This window comes from Biomphalaria glabrata, chromosome 10 (genome assembly GCF_947242115.1).
Source record: "Biomphalaria glabrata chromosome 10, xgBioGlab47.1, whole genome shotgun sequence".
NCBI classification, from domain to species: Eukaryota; Metazoa; Mollusca; class Gastropoda; family Planorbidae; genus Biomphalaria; species Biomphalaria glabrata.
The window spans coordinates 26,512,013-26,531,440 of record NC_074720.1 but is presented as its reverse complement, the minus strand read 5'-3'; the positions used below and the strand labels follow the sequence as shown (position 1 = coordinate 26,531,440).

Below are 19,428 nucleotides of genomic sequence, written 5' to 3'. Positions count from 1 at the left end.
ATCCTAGATGTACCTCTACAGACTGAAAACCAGATCCTAGATGTACCTCTACAGACTGAGAACCAGATCCTAGATGTACCTCTACAGACTGAGAACCAGATCCTAGATGTACCTCTACAGACTGAGAACCAGATCCTAGATGTACCTCTACAGACTGAGAACCAGATCCTAGATGTACCTCTACAGACTGAGAACCAGATCCTAGATGTACTTTTATGACTTCCATTTTGTTCATGACAATTTGTTTAATTAAACACGTTTTGATGTTGCTCCAATGACACCTGAATAATAAAATTAGAACATGAGCTCGCGGTCAACAAATTTGCGCTGCCACCTCTTTTAGTTGAAATATAAAGCTCGGAAAAATCAGAAGTCACGTTCCAGAGGTCACCCAATAAGGCTCAACCAGCCCCAAAGATCACCGTAAATGGTAGACCACTTCACATATATAGAAGTTGAATCGTCTGGTTAGGGCCAGTAGTCCTTTTGGACGGCTCCAAGCAAGAGTTTGGGTGAATAAATTGCTCCGCCTGTCTACAAAAATCAGTGTCTACCAAGCAGTGGTTGTCTCAACCCTTCTATGTGGCTCTCAGACATGGGTATTAGGCAGAACAAGCAACTAAGCAACTACTTGAACGCTGATGTTTGAGCTTCATCATGGACCTACGGTGGCAAGACCGCACTAAAATCCGCGATGTTCTTTCGAAGGCTGTGACCAGTGATGGACAAACGTTTTAAGCAGAAGGCCAAAAACTGAATGGGGCGGGCCAAAAACTAATTGGGGCGGGCCAAAAACTGAATGGGGCGGGCCGAAAGCTAATTGGGGCGGGTCAAAAACTGCTTCTAGTGTTTTGTTACTAGATTTTGTTCGTCATACTTTGATTCAAATTGCGACGTAGTGATTCTTCAAAGTGGACTGACATCATTGACATCGTCAATCTATTGCTGACATCGTCAATCTATTGCTGACATCGTCAATCTATCGTCAATCTATTGCTGACATCGTCAATCTATAGCAGGCACAGATCTTTCTGGATGCTCATAAATAGGCTTACATGAAGGTGCTAATAGTGGACTAATTCTCTGAGCATGAGATTAAATTTGGAAAAATGGATTTCAGCAAGACCCTTGTAGAACTTAGTAGAGTTAGGAAATATTTAGAAATAATTCTTTGAAATGAAAGGGTCTTGTCTAGTTTTACTATTTTACATTACACATTAGCAGGCATTATGAAAATATCTGAATTGTTTTCAATAGCACAGAAGTCTTCAAGGTTTGGTTTTCAATTCGCCATGAAGTTCTCAGCATATTACTTTAGCTTTTCTTCCTTCAGACCAGGAAGTGAATTCATGTATGACACGTAAGACGAAGCTATTTTTAGCTCTCTAATTTTAACCATAAGAAGTTTGAAACATATATAGTCATTAAATTTATTTTTCCCTACAGCTTAATATTTCATTTGATTGAAATGTTTTGTGAAAAAAAAAATTGAATAATAAAAAACCACAAACAATTTGTTTTAAATGTTTTTTGTTTTGTTTTTCTTTGAGCTATAATCACAGGATGTGAATCTCAAACGACTTATTCCCCTTGAGACTTTATCACATTATCCAGCAGCACTAAAACATTCACATTGATGGTACTTGGTTTGAAAGTCTGATGGACATGTGACTACCTCCCACGTGACCTCAGGGTTGTCCCACCCTAGGAGGTTGGAGATTTGGTTGCTGTGGTTCTGAAGTACAAAGTGAGCTTCATAGCCGTGCGAGTTGGTTTGATCTAGACAGAGAAGAAGTATCACGTTCAAATATATACAATCAATGGAGCAATAGTTCTTCTAGCGAGTCAAGGAAAATGGCGTTCACATTTTGTTTTATTTATGTAAGACTAATACACACACACACACACTGTCTACTGAAACTAAGACTAATACACACACACACACTGTTTACTGAAACTAAGACTAATACACACACACACTGTTTACTAAAACTAAGACTAATACACACACACACTGTCTACTGAAACTAAGACTAATATACACACACACACACTGTCTACTGAAACTAAGACTAATACACACACACACACTGTCTACTGAAACTAAGACTAATACACACACACACTGTTTACTAAAACTAAGACTAATACACACACATACTGTTTACTGAAACTAAGACTAATACACACACACACTGTTTACTGAAACTAAGACTAATACACACACACACTGTTTACTGAAACTAAGACTAATACACACACACTGTTTACTGAAACTAAGACTAATACACACACACACTGTCTACTGAAACTAAGACTAATACACACACACACACTGTCTACTGAAACTAAGACTAATACACACACACACTGTTTACTGAAACTAAGACTAATACACACACACACTGTCTACTGAAACTAAGACTAACACACACACACACACACACTGTCTACTAAAACTAAGACTACTACACACACACACTGTCTACTGAAACTAAGACTAATACACACACACTGTCTACTGAAACTAAGACTAATACACACACACACTGTCTACTGAAACTAAGACTAACACACACACACACACTGTCTACTGAAACTAAGACTAATACACACACACACTGTTTACTGAAACTAGGACTAATACACACACACACTGTCTACTGAAACTAAGACTAATACACACACACACTGTCTACTGAAACTAAGACTAATACACACACACACTGTCTACTGAAACTAAGACTAATACACACACACAATGTCTACTGAAACTAAAACTAATACACACACACACTGTCTACAGAAACTAAGACTAATACACACACACACACACACTGTCTACTGAAACTAAGACTAATACACACACACACTGTCTACTGAAACTAAGACTAATACACACACACAGTCTACTGAAACTAAGACTAATACACACACACACTGTCTACTGAAACTAAGACTAATACACAAACACACTGTCTACTGAAACTAAGACTAATACACACACATACAGTGTCTTCTGAAACTAAAACTAATACACACACACACAGTCTACTCAAACTAAGACTAATACACACACACACTGTCTACTGAAACTAAGACTAATACACACACACACACTGTTTACTGAAACTAAGACTAATACACACACACACACTGTCTACTGAAACTAAGACTAATATACACACACACACTGTTTACTGAAACTAAGACTAATACACACACACACTGTCTACTGAAACTAAGACTAATACACACCCCCACACTGTCTACTGAAACTAAGACTAATACATACACACTCTGTCTACTGAAACTAAGACTAATACACACACACACACTGTCTACTGAATTTAAGACTAATACACACACACACACTGTTTACTGAAACTAAGACTAATACACACACACACACTGTCTACTGAAACTAAGACTAATACACACACACACACTGTTTACTGAAACTAAGACTAATACACACACACACTGTCTACTGAAACTAAGACTAATACACACACACACACTGTTTACTGAAACTAAGACTAATACACACACACACTGTCTACTGAAACTAAGACTAATACACACACACACTGTCTACTGAAACTAAGACTAATACACACACACACTGTCTACTGAAACTAAGACTAATACACACACACACTGTCTACTGAAATTAAGACTAACACACACACACACACACACACTGTCTACTGAAACTAAGACTAATACACACACACACTGTCTACTGAAACTAAGACTAATACACACACACTGTCTACTGAAACTAAGACTAATACACACACACTGTCTACTGAAACTAAGACTAATACACACACACTGTCTACTGAAACTAAGACTAATACACACACACACTGTCTACTGAAACTAAGACTAATACACACTCACACTGTTTATTAAAACTAAGACTAATATACACACACACACACTGTCTTTTGAAACTAAGACTACTACACACACACACTGTCTACTGAAACTAAGACTAATACACACACACACTGTCTACTGAAACTTAGACTAATACACACACACACTGTCTACTGAAACTAAGACTAATACACACACATACTGTCTCCTGAAACTAAGACTAATACACACACACACACACTGTCTACTAAAACTAAGACTAATACACACACACACACTGTCTACTGAAACTAAGACTAATACACACACACACTGTTTACTGAAACTAAGACTAATACACACACACACTGTCTACTGAAACTAAGACTAATACACACACACACACTGTCTACTGAAACTAAGACTAATACACACACACACTGTCTGCTGAAACTAAGACTAATACACACACACACACACACACACTGTCTACTGAAACTAAGACTAATACACACATACACTGTTTACTGAAACTAAGACTAATACACACACACAATGTCTACTGAAAATAAGACTAATACACACACACACTGTCTACTAAAAATAAGACTAATTTACACACACACTGTCTACTGAAACTAAGACTACTACACACACACACACTGTCTACTGAAACTAAGACTAATACACACACACACACTGTCTACTGAAACTAAGACTAATACACACACACACTGTCTACTGAAACTAAGACTAATACACACACACACACACTGTCTCCTGAAACAAAGACTAATACACACACACACACACTGTCTACTGAAACTAAGACTAATACACACACACACTGTCTACTGAAACTAAGACTAATACACACACACTGTTTACTGAAACTAAGACTAATACACACACACACTGTCTACTGAAACTAAGACTAATACACAAACACACTGTCTACTGAAACTAAGACTAATACACACACACACTGTCTACTGAAACTAAGACTAATACACACACACACTGTTTACTGAAACTAAGACACTAATACACACACACACTGTCTACTAAAAATAAGACTAATTTACACACACACTGTCTACTGAAACTAAGACTACTACACACACACACTGTCTACTGAAACTAAGACTAATACACACACACACACTGTCTACTGAAACTAAGACTAATACACACACACACACTGTCTACTGAAACTAAGACTAATACACACACACTGTTTACTGAAACTAAGACTAATACACACACACACTGTCTAATGAAACTAAGACTAATACACAAACACACTGTCTACTGAAACTAAGACTAATACACACACACACACTGTCTACTGAAACTAAGACTAATACACACACACACACTGTTTACTGAAACTAAGACTAATACACACACACACTGTCTACTGAAACTAAGACTAATACACACACCCACACTGTCTACTGAAACTAAGACTAATACACACACACACACACTGTCTACTGAATTTAAGACTAATACACACACACACACTGTTTACTGAAACTAAGACTAATACACACACACACTGTCTACTGAAACTAAGACTAATACACACACACACACTGTTTACTGAAACTAAGACTAATACACACACACACTGTTTACTGAAACTAAGACTAATACACACACACTGTCTACTGAAACTAAGACTAATACACACACACACTGTCTACTGAAACTAAGACTAATACACACACACTGTCTACTGAAACTAAGACTAATACACACACACTGTTTACTTAAACTAAGACTAATACACACGCACACTGTTTACTGAAACTAAGACTAATACACACACACACTGTTTACTGAAACTAAGACTAATACACACATACACTGTCTACTGAAACTAAGACTAATACACACACACACTGTTTACTGAAACTAAGACTAATACACACATACACTGTCTACTGAAACTAAGACTAATACACACACACACTGTTTACTGAAACTAAGACTAATACACACACACACTGTTTACTGAAACTAAGACTAAATGACGTATGTTGCACTCTTCATTAACTTATGGGCGGACACACTAGTGAGTGTCTAGTGAGTGACTATTGAGTGACTAGTGAGTGACTAGTGAGGGACTAGTGTGAATGAAACAAAGAGGAGAAGGTGACCCATACTTGAGTTCATTGAACGAACTGTAAAGGGCATGCGTCGTACTTTGTATTGGACTAACGATATAGATCGTGCACCGTTTTTCCAAATAAGCTAAAGGTAAAGGGCGTGAATAATATTTTGAATGAGTTAGATGTAATGGGCGTAGCCACTGCATACATTCTGAGCTAGAAGTATTCAAAATTTAAAAGAATTTTTTTATAACAAGCACAAACTCAAAATCGGCCCCCGAAGTGGTCCACCCAGGCAGGCTTCAATATTTTCAGAAAGAACATCCAAATGAAATTATACCAAAGACAAATGAGAGATAAGAATGGAGAAAGAAGGTTGACCGATCTTGTGTAGTGCCCCAACGGTCCAGCAGATCAAAGTATAGGTGCAAGTGAATGCAAAGTTAGATGTGAACCTGGCCTAACTAGTTCCCCTTTCAGACCTTGTGGTCTATAGAGCAGATGATGTAAGTTCATCTGTTTTTGTGGCCTACAGTTAACGAGGGTGTCATGTAGCCAGCACAACGACCAACCGCCTTTACTTTTCCCCAACTAATATCAGGTTCCCATTGCAGCTGGGTGGACTCAGAGGCACCTAAGGATTCCGAAGTTGAAAATCCCAGTCCTAACCAGGATTCGAACCTGGGGCCCCCAGTTCGGAAGCCAAGCGCTTTACCGCTCAGCTACCGCGCCTCTCCTGGCCTAACTGAAGTCTTATAATAGATGTAATTGTTTTGAAAAGGATCAATCTCTTATTTGAATGCTCAAAAAAAAAAAAAAAAAAAAAAAAGGAAATATCTCCGTAATAAATTTTTTTTTACGAAAATGACGTTTACAAGTTTACTATTCTTTTTAATTTAGGTCTAACTTATAATGCATACTAATTAGCTTTTTCCCTTTAAAAAACTGCTTGCATAACTGATTTTAAAAATTAGTTTTTTCGCTTTCAGAAAAAAAAGTAGCCGTTGCATCAGAACTTTGAATGGTCTAAAATATTGTGATGTCGGATTTTCAATATCTTTTCTAGTTTACGAGATCTAAACGGGACGGACGGACAGACGGACAGACGGACAGACATTTCGCACAAAACTAATAGCGTCTTTTCCCCTTTCGGGGGCCGCTAAAAATGGATTCAAAACGGTTTTGGATGATAGGAGTACAGGGCCCTTACATGCCAATAGCACGGTGACAGTAACACAAGTCAAATGGATCCCTGATGACATTTCAGTGACTGTTGCTTGGAAATTAGAAAGACATGCATGGCATAATGTTCTAACTAAAACGTCTTAATGAACTCACTACTGCCAGGTTTTCCACCAATTTTACACCACTCATCTGTTCCAGTAGTTGGGCAGACGTTCGTTATTAAGAAAATAGTGGGAGTGAGGTTATGTGGGCTGTGACCTTTGCCGGCAACAAAACCCCCTGAAATAACAACAACAAAATTAGGAAAATGTTTGCAAACAAACACTTTAGTAAACAGAGTTGAATTTAAATCTTGTTTGTAAACAACTAAAGAAAACAAAATGTTGTTTGACAGGAGCAAATCTTTGGGGAGCCTGACTAGAATTTCTTTCATTTCTCTGAGAGTGGTGTACAATATAGAATCGAGGGACGTCCGTCTCTGAAGGATTAAATTACTTGAGAGATAAAAATAACTTTACGTCACATATACGAAGAATAACTTGCCAAATAAAGATAAATGTTAAGCCTATTGTCTATACAGCTGGAGCGGTTTCCAATATTTGAATATTTTGTTATTAAAAATATGTTTTCTTCCAATCCGTAACTAGTTCATTATGTAACTAATTTATTAAGGCAAGTTAACTAATTCATCATGGAAGCTAGAATAAATGAGAAATGGACAAGCTCTCACCCAAATCACAAGAAAGATGACGCCTACTATCCTGACAAGATGAACGTCTGATCTTTCTACTCATAACCGGGCAATACAGAATGCGACAACATATGTACCAGAAGCTCAACATTGGAACCAGTGAAATCTGCCCATGTGGAGTGTCACCAGAGAATACTGACCATGCCCTTCAAAACTGCTCTCTATACTAAGAGGCCCGTAAAAGACACTGGCCCCAAAACACCCCAATAGAAAGAAAACTATTTGGAGAGCTCCCTGATTTGGAAACTACTGAGCAGTTCATCTCATGTATTGGTCTAGTCATCTGAACACTCCAACATAAAAATGAGAACGAGGAAGAAGATAATGGAAACTAGTTAAAATAGGTAACTAAGGCAGATCATTATAAGGCAGTTAACAGTGTAACTAAGGCAGATCATTATAAGGCAGTTAACAGTGTAACTAAGGCAGATCATTATAAGGCAGTTAACAGTGTAACTAAGGCAGATCATTATAAGGCAGTTAACAGTGTAACTAAGGCAGATCATTATAAGGCAGTTAACAGTGTAACTAAGGCAGATCATTATAAGGCAGTTAACAGTGTAACTAAGGCAGATCATTATAAGGCAGTTAACAGTGTAACTAAGGTAGATCATTATAAGGCAGTTAACAGTGTAACTAAGGCAGATCATTATAAGGCAGTTAACAGTGTAACTAAGGCAGATCATTATAAGGCAGTTAACAGTGTAACTAAGGCAGATCATTATAAGGCAGTTAACAGTGTAACTAAGGCAGATCATTATAAGGCAGTTAACAGTGTAACTAAGGTAGATCATTATAAGGCAGTTAACAGTGTAACTAAGGCAGATCATTATAAGGCAGTTAACAGTGTAACTAAGGCAGATCATTATAAGGCAGTTAACAGTGTAACTAAGGCAGATCATTATAAGGCAGTTAACAATGTAACTAAGGTAGATCATTATAAGGCAGTTAACAGTATAAACACTTTACTACACTATCATTAAATTTGTAGACACTCCAGATTTTGTACCCCCGCGTCCTATCCGGCTCTTTCTATGGTCCTACCGTTGCCTATAAGCTAACCAACCTGCATAACATCAGAAACAATATGGCGTCGTTGACAGCAATGACAAAAGAACGTAGAAACTAATTGTTGAAAGAGCCAGATCGGACGCGGCCGTACAATATCCACTATTACATCGAGATCAGTCTAACATAGAAACATTGACTGCCTGTTAGGATCAGTCTAACATAGAAACATTGACTGCCTGTTAGGATCAGTCTAACATAGAAACATTGACTGCCTGTTAGGATCAGTCTAACATAGAAACATTGACTGCCTGTTAGGATCAGTCTAACATAGAAACATTGACAACTTGTTAGGATCAGTCTAACATAGAAACATTGACTACCTGTTAGGATCAGTCTAACATAGAAACATTGACAAACTCTTTAGGATCAGTCTAACATAGAAACATTGACAACTTGTTAGGATCAGTCTAACATAGAAACATAGACAACTTGTTAGGATCAGTCTAACATAGAAACATTGACTACCTGTTAGGATCAGTCTAACATAGAAACATTGACAACTTGTTAGGATCAGTCTAACATAGAAACATTGACTACCTGTTAGGATCAGTTTCAAAAGTTTTGACCAACCTGTTGGGGTCAGTTTAACACAGACACCACACTCGTGTCCACAGAACTGTCTATCTCCATTGTCATCAAAGAATTTTAAGTTGACCGCCGCCACAAAGTTGTCCAGCTCCCAGTTGAATGGATTAGCTAAGAAACAAAAGATTATCATGCCATATTTATTTATCGTATATCTCTGTTGGTTCATCCATTTCTCCTGTACAGGAATCTATGCGTCTTCACACGCACGTATAGCTCCACAGGACTACATCCAATGTAGAGTGTCATTAGTGAACGCTAAACTAAACAATCTCAAGGAGGCTAACTCCACTCTTGCCAACTAAAAAACTAAACTAAATAGTATCTCACTGCGCGGCAGTATGAAACGTCCTTTGTTGACTTAGTTTACTGTAGTTTTTGTAAGTTTTAGGTCATCAAGTTAAAGTCTAATGCTTTCTCCATTTTTAATTATGTTGTGCTAGGAAAATACGTTTCTGCAGAGCTAACATGAAAAACATAAAAAGTACTTTAAAAAAACAAAAGGTTATATCTAGTGTAATTGTATCAATCTAGACTTTCTAGACGAATACATCTGTGTGATTAGAAATAGATTTACCAATTGTTTTTGTTCATGTTTTTAGCTTTCTCAATGCGCTCTGTAGCTTATCACCTGTCTCAATGCGCTATGTAGCTTATCACCTGTCTCAATGCGCTATGTAGCTTATCACCTGTCTCAATGCGCTATGTAGTTTATCACCTGGCTGGACCAGTTGTGAAAAAAAAAGGGGGGGGGGAGAAGAAAGGGTATCTGCATGAATGTTAAGGTGCTCCTCAAGCGGACTAATTCAACGTATATCACCACATCTGTCAAGCACGATTTCTTTCCCTTGTTTGATAACAAACAAAATATTTAATGACCAATAGCTAATTAACTAATTGGTTAATTTTTTAAATTGATTCTTCTTTTCTCAGGTACAGGAAATGATTTTGCACATTTTCAACTTCATCCGTGACTGGGTGTTGGAGAAATAATGTGTACAAATTTTGTACTAGGCAGACAGAGAGAGTGGAGATATAAGCTTGCTAACAAAGTTTGTACTAGACAGACAGAGGGAGTGGAGATATAAGCTTGGTAACAAAGTTTGTACTAGACAGACAGAGGGAGTGGAGATATAAGCTTGCTAACAAAGTTTGTACTAGACAGACAGAGGGAGTGGAGATATAAGCTTGCTAACAAAGTTTGTACTAGACAGACAGAGGGAGTGGAGATATAAGCTTGGTAACAAAGTTTGTACTAGACAGACAGAGGGAGTGGAGAGATATAAGCTTGCTAACAAAGTTTGTACTAGACAGACAGAGGGAGTGGAGATATAAGCTTAGTAACAAAGTTTGTACTAGACAGACAGAGGGAGTGGAGAGATATAAGCTTAGTAACAAAGTTTGTACTAGACAGACAGAGGGAGTGGAGAGATATAAGCTTGCTAACACACACATCTACCCTTTCATTACAACGTAACACTGACTTGACTTTATTTCGTACACAGGATGCACCCAAAATCTACCAATTTAAAAGTTCTTCTGCCATGTATGAAAATCTACACATTGATTCATAGTACTAAAGTAACGAAATTGAGAAAAGACGATGAAACTACTGACTTGATCCTGTTGGTCCACAACCACACCCCCCTCTCTGGCTCAGGTTATAGCGAGTGGTGCTAGCACAAGATTTCCCATTCAATTTGTAAACACCAGCGGCATCTTTAACACATTTGGGAGAGCCGTGAGTGAAATCTGGAGAACAGAACTTAAGATTATATGCACTGAATGGACAAGTGAAGATATTGTTAAAATCAATCAATCAATCAATCAATCAATCCATCCTTCTATCTATCTATCTATCTATCTATCTATCTATCTATCTATCTATCTATCTATCTATCTGTCTGTCTGTCTATCTATCTACCTACCTACCTATCTATCTATCTACCTACCTACATATCTATCTATCTATCTATCTATCTATCTATCTATCTATCTATCTATCTATCTATCTATCTATCTGTCTGTCTGTCTGTCTGTTTATCTGTCTATCTGTCTGTCTGTCTTTTGACTATGAGCTCACCTAAAGTAAAGAAAATACATGCTAAAACTTTGAGAAGCAACATGACTGCTTCATGAGACTATTAGGACAAGATTTAATAAAAAAAAGTTTCTATTCCCAAACAAGTCTTATCTCTCATTTTCAAGTCTTATCTTGTTTTGCTTTACAAGGTTATAACGACCTTTCAGCCCTCGAGAGATGTTTCAGTAGGAGTAGACTGATTAGGTGGATTTCATTTCTAATTAGATGACTTTCTTATTATGTCTACAGTTAGTCAGTTTCCATTTGAGAAACTTTTTAAATTAATTTTTACATTTCTCCTTTCGTAAACATAATCATGGGGGGGGGGGGGCGCCTAGAGGGTGAGTGTAAGACTAAGTTGTTTTGCTGCCTCCGCCTCTGTCACTGCCGCTTCCTCTGCCACCTAATAATGTGCATCTCCATATGCCCAGTGGCGTATCGAGGTTGCCAGGCGCCCGGGCAACAAGACCCCACTTCCCGAAAATATTAGTGATTCAAATTTACAACAGAACAGGCACACGAAATCAATATAAAACAAACTTCCCATATAATGTACAAACTTCCCATATAATGTACAAACTTCCCATATAATGTAGAAACTTACCATATAATGTACAAACTTTATATATAATGTAGAAACTTACCATATAATGTAGAAATTTACCATATAATGTACAAACTTTATATATAATGTAGAAACTTACCATATAATGTAGAAACTTACCATATAATGTACAAACTTTATATATAATGTAGAAACTTACCATATAATGTAGAAACTTACCATATAATGTACAAACTTTATATATAATGTACAAATCTACCATATAATGTACAAACTTTATATATAATGTAGAAACTTACCATATAATGTAGAAACTTACCATATAATGTACAAACTTTATATATAATGTAGAAACTTACCATATAATGTACAAACTTTATATATAATGTAGAAACTTACCATATAATGTAGAAACTTACCATATAATGTACAAACTTTATATATAATGTAGAAACTTACCATATAATGTGGAAACTTACCATATAATGTACAAACTTCCCATATAATGTACAAACTTTATATATAATGTAGAAACTTACCATATAATGTAGAAACTTACCATATAATGTACAAACTTTATATATAATGTAGAAACTTACCATATAATGTAGAAACTTACCATATAATGTACAAACTTCCCATATAATGTACAAACTTTATATATAATGTAGAAACTTCCCATATAATGTAGAAACTTACCATATAATGTACAAACTTTATATATAATGTAGAAACTTACCATATAATGTAGAAACTTACCATATAATGTAGAAACTTACCATATAATGTACAAACTTCCCATATAATGTACAAACTTTATATATAATGTAGAAACTTACCATATAATGTAGAAACTTACCATATAATGTACAAACTTTATATATAATGTAGAAACTTACCATATAATGTAGAAACTTACCATATAATGTACAAACTTCCCATATAATGTACAAACTTTATATATAATGTAGAAACTTACCATATAATGTAGAAACTTACCATATAATGTACAAACTTTATATATAATGTAGAAACTTACCATATAATGTAGAAACTTCCCATATAATGTAGAAACTTTATATATAATGTAGAAACTTACCGTATAATGTAGAAACTTACCATATAATGTACAAACTTTATATATAATGTAGAAACTTACCATATAATGTAGAAACTTACCATATAATGTACAAACTTTATATATAATGTAGAAACTTACCATATAATGTAGAAACTTACCATATAATGTACAAACTTCCCATATAATGTAGAAACTTCCCATATAATGTAGAAACTTACCATATAATGTACAAACTTTATATATAATGTAGAAACTTACCATATAATGTAGAAACTTACCATATAATGTACAAACTTTATATATAATGTAGAAACTTACCATATAATGTACAAACTTTATATATAATGTAGAAACTTACCATATAATGTACAAACTTTATATATAATGTAGAAACTTACCATATAATGTACAAACTTTATATATAATGTAGAAACTTACCATATAATGTAGAAACTTACCATATAATGTACAAACTTTATATATAATGTAGAAACTTACCATATAATGTACAAACTTTATATATAATGTAGAAACTTACCATATAATGTACAAACTTTATATATAATGTAGAAACTTACCATATAATGTACAAACTTTATATATAATGTAGAAACTTACCATATAATGTACAAACTTTATATATAATGTAGAAACTTACCATATAATGTAGAAACTTACCATATAATGTACAAACTTCCCATATAATGTACAAACTTTATATATAATGTAGAAACTTCCCATATAATGTAGAAACTTACCATATAATGTACAAACTTTATATATAATGTAGAAACTTACCATATAATGTAGAAACTTACCATATAATGTACAAACTTTATATATAATGTAGAAACTTACCATATAATGTACAAACTTTATATATAATGTAGAAACTTACCATATAATGTAGAAACTTACCATATAATGTACAAACTTCCCATATAATGTACAAACTTTATATATAATGTAGAAACTTACCATATAATGTAGAAACTTACCATATAATGTAGAAACTTACCATATAATGTACAAACTTTATATATAATGTAGAAACTTACCATATAATGTAGAAACTTCCCATATAATGTAGAAACTTCCCACATAATGTAGAAACTTCCCATATAATGTACAAACTTTATATATAATGTAGAAACTTATCGTATAATGTAGAAACTTACCATATAATGTACAAACTTTATATATAATGTAGAAACTTACCATATAATGTAGAAACTTACCATATAATGTACAAACTTTATATATAATGTAGAAACTTACCATATAATGTACAAACTTTATATATAATGTAGAAACTTACCATATAATGTAGAAACTTACCATATAATGTACAAACTTTATATATAATGTAGAAACTTACCATATAATGTACAAACTTTATATATAATGTAGAAACTTACCATATAATGTAGAAACTTACCATATAATGTACAAACTTTATATATAATGAAAAAATTTACCATATAATGTAGAAACTTACCATATAATGTACAAACTTCCCATATAATGTAGAAACTTCCCATATAATGTAGAAACTTACCATATAATGTACAAACTTTATATATAATGTAGAAACTTACCATATAATGTACAAACTTTATATATAATGTAGAAACTTACCATATAATGTACAAACTTTATATATAATGTAGAAACTTACCATATAATGTACAAACTTTATATATAATGTAGAAACTTACCATATAATGTAGAAACTTACCATATAATGTAGAAATTTCCCAAATAATTTAGAAACTTCCCATATAATGTACAAACTTACCATATAATGTACAAATCTACCATATACTCAGAAAGACACAAAGATAAAAGCACGTTCCTCATCCCATATGCTAGGACAAATTTGTACAAATACTCCTTCTTCCCTAGTGCTATTAGAGCATGGAATGGGTGGCTAGAGCTAGCCAGGAAAACCAGTGACTTGGCAGAATTTACGTCATAGGTTAATATGCATGACTGAATGCATGACGCGTAAGATGTAAACATCTTTTTTGAAGTAACGTCTGTATTATATAAGATAAGATAAGATAATGTAGAAAGTTACCATATAATGTAAACGAAGAACAGTTTGTACAGCTCATTCCTCCCTAGACGGAGTAACCTTTTAGGGTCAGTCTAACCCAGTGTTTCCCTAACTATTTCCTTCACGGAACACTTAGCACATTCTGAGTATCTAGCGGAACACTTAGCACATTCTGAGTATCTAGCGGAACACTTAGCACATTCTGAGTATCTAGCGGAACACTTAGCACATTCTGAGTATCTAGCGGAACACTTAGCACAGTCTGAGTATCTAGCGGAACACTTAGCACATTCTGAGTATCTAGCGGAACAATTAGCACATTCTGAGTATCTAGCGGAACACTTTGCTTATTTTTGTGAAAAATTAATTCACGTGGTGGCCTACTAGTTAATTATTACAGCAGTACGTGGAACAAAGACACATTAACCAAGCTGTTGGGATCAGTCTAACAAAGACACATTAACTAAACTGTTGGGATCAGTCTAACAAAGACACATTAACTAAACTGTTGGGATCAGTCTAACAAAGACACATTAACTAAACTGTTGGGATCAGTCTAACAAAGACACATTAACTAAACTGTTGGGATCAGTCTAACAAAGACACATTAACTAAACTGTTGGGATCAGTCTAACAAAGACACATTAACTAAACTGTTGGGATCAGTCTAACAAAGACACATTAACTAAACTGTTGGGATCAGTCTAACAAAGACACATTAACTAAACTGTTGGGATCAGTCTAACAAAGACACATTAACCAAACTGTTGGGATCAGTCTAACAAAGACACATTAACCAAGCTGTTGGGATCAGTCTAACAAAGACACATTAACTAAACTGTTGGGATCAGTCTAACAAAGACACATTAACCAAGCTGTTGGGATCAGTCTAACAAAGACACATTAACCAAACTGTTGGGATCAGTCTAACAAAGACACATTAACCAAGGTTTTTGGGATAAGTCTAATATATAGACTTTGACCAACCTGTTGGGATCAGTCTAAACGACACCAATCGTCATTGTAGATAAGAACACTCCCAAGTACGCTATTCTGCCTCAACGTGGCACTTGGGTGGAAACGACCAATAGAGGAAGTGGTTAGGCTAAATGAATAGCAAAACAAAACTCCAAGGGAACGCGAGAGTGGTCCCATTGCACGGAGCGGAGTTGACAGAGAGCTCCCACGTTCCTGTCGATAATCCAAGCGCCGTTCCTCAAGGGACCGTTACATTAATGGCGAGTCCTGCACGGCCAAGCTTGGTACAACATAGGAAAATGGCGGAGGTTCCTGGTATACTCGGCCTTCGGCCATGCTTTCTAGCCCATGCGCCCGGAGTGCCAGATACATCGGAAATAGCAATGCTTTACATAGGCATTGACTTGGGTCTCTTCCAGACAGAACGGTTGTTCAAACATGTTTTTTTTTTCAGGACAAGGAGGAAGGAAGACCGAGCTAGACAGACGACGAAGACTGTGCCCCTTTGATTCATTCAATTGTTTTGAAGTGACCAGCGGGAGTTATTCAATCTATCTATGAACTGCTCTGTTGATTGTCTCTAGTTCAAACTCGCGTCTAACATCTACATTTATCAACACCTCGACCACCAACACTTAAATGTATCTGGAATTGTTCTCGTCACACGTGAAGCTGCTAATGGAGAGCATTGCCTCTGGAGACGTGACGAGGTCCTACAAACCCGTTCGTGTCTGTAGCTGTGTGCTGACCTGTTAGTGTCTGTAGCTGTGCGCTGACCTGTTAGTGTCTGTAGCTGTCTCTGACCTGTTAGTGTCTGTAGCTGTGTGCTGACCTGTTAATGTCTGTAGCTGTGTGCTGACCTGTTAGTGTCTGTAACTGTGCGCTGACCTGTTAGTGTCTGTAACTGTGCGCTGACCTGTTAGTGTCTGTAGCTGTGTGCTGACCTGTTAGTGTCTGTAGCTGTGCGCTGACCTGTTAGTGTCTGTAACTGTGCGCTGACCTGTTAGTGTCTGTAGCTGTGCGCTGACCTGTTAGTGTCTGTAGCTGTGCGCTGACCTGTTAGTGTCTGTAGCTGTGTGCTGACCTGTTAGTGTCTGTAACTGTGCGCTGACCTGTTAGTGTCTGTAGCTGTGTGTTGACCTGTTAGTGTCTGTAGCTGTGTGCTGACCTGTTAGTGTCTGTAGCTGTGTGCTGACCTGTTAGTGTCTGTAGCTGTGCGCTGACCTGTTAGTGTCTGTAGCTGTGCGCTGACCTGTTAATGTCTGTAGCTGTGCGCTGACCTGTTAGTGCCTGAAGCTGTGTGCTGACCTGTTAGTGTCTGTAGCTGTGCGCTGACCTGTTAGTGTCTGTAGCTGTCTCTGACCTGTTAGTGCCTGTAGCTGTATGTTGACCTGTTATTGACCCTAGTTGTATGCTGACCTGTTAGTAACCTTAGCTGTATGCTGACAAAGAATGTAGTATTTTTCTTGTTAATTAGTTTTGTTCAATTTTTTTTTTTCATACACAAGATTGTGTTTTTCAGGAGTCAAATTTTATTTAAGGGGTGTGAAAATAAGATTTTTAAAAATAGATATCATTTATAAATATAGGTCTACAATATTTTTTTTTGTTCAATTCAACAATTTAGCAACCATTGTTTATGTGTACATCACAAATCTTAAATTTTTTGAACCAGCCTTTTGTTGATAGTAGCTCGTTGGTCAAAGACTCTGCTAGTGGAAAGTCTTTTGTTTGGCTATTTAAAGACTGCTGGGTATTTTCGTAAAGACGAAAGAGTTGTATTTCTTTTCGTCACTCTTACATCTCAAAAACTAAAAAAAGTTCTTGAAAATCTCATTTCCCAGAGTCAATCTACAGGCTGCAGAGGATATAAAAGCTCATAGGTTTGAATGGCCCACGTTTCATGTGACAATCACGACAACAACATTTCCTTTCCCTAACTAATAGCAGAGTTTGGTGGACTCAGGGGCGCCCCGAAAAAAATTCCTGTCTTCACCAAGATTTGAACCCAAGACCTCTCAGCATGGGCGTAGCCACTTTTTTTTTTTCGGAAGGATTTTTTGTTTTGGTGTCGGGCAGATTTTATATTTCTTAATGTATTCTTTTAATGTACTAAACGAATGCTCATTACAGCCATTACATTAATTTGTATATGGAAGTCTTTTGTACCCTAGAGTAGATTCTTATATAGTGAGTGATGTCACAATAGATACTCTTCCTTAGCAGTGGCGTCACTAGGGTTGCGGGGGGGGGTGCGGGACGCACTGGGGGGACACCCACCCTAGTGACGTCACTGTTCCATAGCCAGCTACGGAATCTAGGGGAGCACCGTGAGCTCTTTCAACCGGGCGGACATTATTTCTTGTATTCTGGAATTCGTTTAAAAGCGATTTACCACTTAGCCAACTCGTAGTGTGTAGCTTGCAAAGTTAAGGTGCAAAGAACTTTAGGTGCAAAGAACTTTAGGTGCAAAGAACTTAAGTTGCAAAGAACTTTAGGTGCAAAGAAATTTAAATGCATAGAAATTTAGGTGCAAAGAAATTATAGGTGCAAAGAACCGTTTTGTTTACATTTTTTTACACATGTTTTTTTTTTTTGGTTTAAAGTAAGTTCACCTTTACATTATATAAAAATAAACATAAATAAAGTTCCCCTTTCAGACCTTGTGGTCTATAGGGCAGATGATGTAAAGGTCATCCGTTTCTGTGGTCTACAGTTAACGAGGGTGTCATGTAGCCAACACAGCGAACAACCGTCTTTACTTTTTCCCAACTAATATCAGGTACACATTAGAGCTGGGTGGACTCAAAGATCCCAAAAGTTACATAAAAATAGGAAAGGTAATATGTACAAGGGGAAATAATTATTATATATATAGGAACAGATTTGTCATGTCAAAATAAAAATGTATGAGAACTTATCTGTTTTATGATTTATTAGCATTGAGAAGCTCACAGGAAACAGTATGATAAAACCCAAGGATGTATGGTGTATGAACGAATTTCAAACGAAACATAATTCAGTGCATCTACTACAAGTTTCCAAGACAGTCTACATTCATTCCAAGAAATTAAAAACAGAACAACATG

General features: G+C 36.0%; 1 protein-coding gene across 1 annotated transcript; it reads right to left on the bottom strand.

Annotated features, from left to right (window-relative positions):
* Positions 1 to 1,556: 1,556 nt before the first annotated feature.
* On the bottom strand, positions 1,557 to 11,805 carry LOC129928826 (endoglucanase-like). The gene is made up of 5 exons (XM_056045092.1): positions 11,657 to 11,805; positions 11,191 to 11,325; positions 9,559 to 9,684; positions 7,320 to 7,445; positions 1,557 to 1,779 (listed from the first exon to the last, which is right to left on the bottom strand). The coding sequence occupies exons 1-5, from the start codon at positions 11,697 to 11,699 to the stop codon at positions 1,607 to 1,609; spliced, it is 603 nt and encodes a 200-aa protein (XP_055901067.1). The 5' UTR covers positions 11,700 to 11,805; the 3' UTR covers positions 1,557 to 1,606.
* Between the last annotated feature and the right edge of the window lie 7,623 nt (positions 11,806 to 19,428).

Excerpts from the sequence above, each read along its gene's own strand:
- LOC129928826 (XM_056045092.1), bottom strand. The coding sequence starts at position 11,699 with ATGTTGCTTCTCAAAGTTTTAGCATGTATTTTCTTTACTTTAG. Across the intron at positions 9,685-11,190 it reads TTGTGGACCAACAGGATCAA|CTAATCCATTCAACTGGGAG; the intron begins GTCAGTAGTTTC and ends TTTGTTTCTTAG. Across the intron at positions 7,446-9,558 it reads TGTTAAACTGACCCCAACAG|GGGGTTTTGTTGCCGGCAAA; the intron begins GTTGGTCAAAAC and ends TTGTTATTTCAG.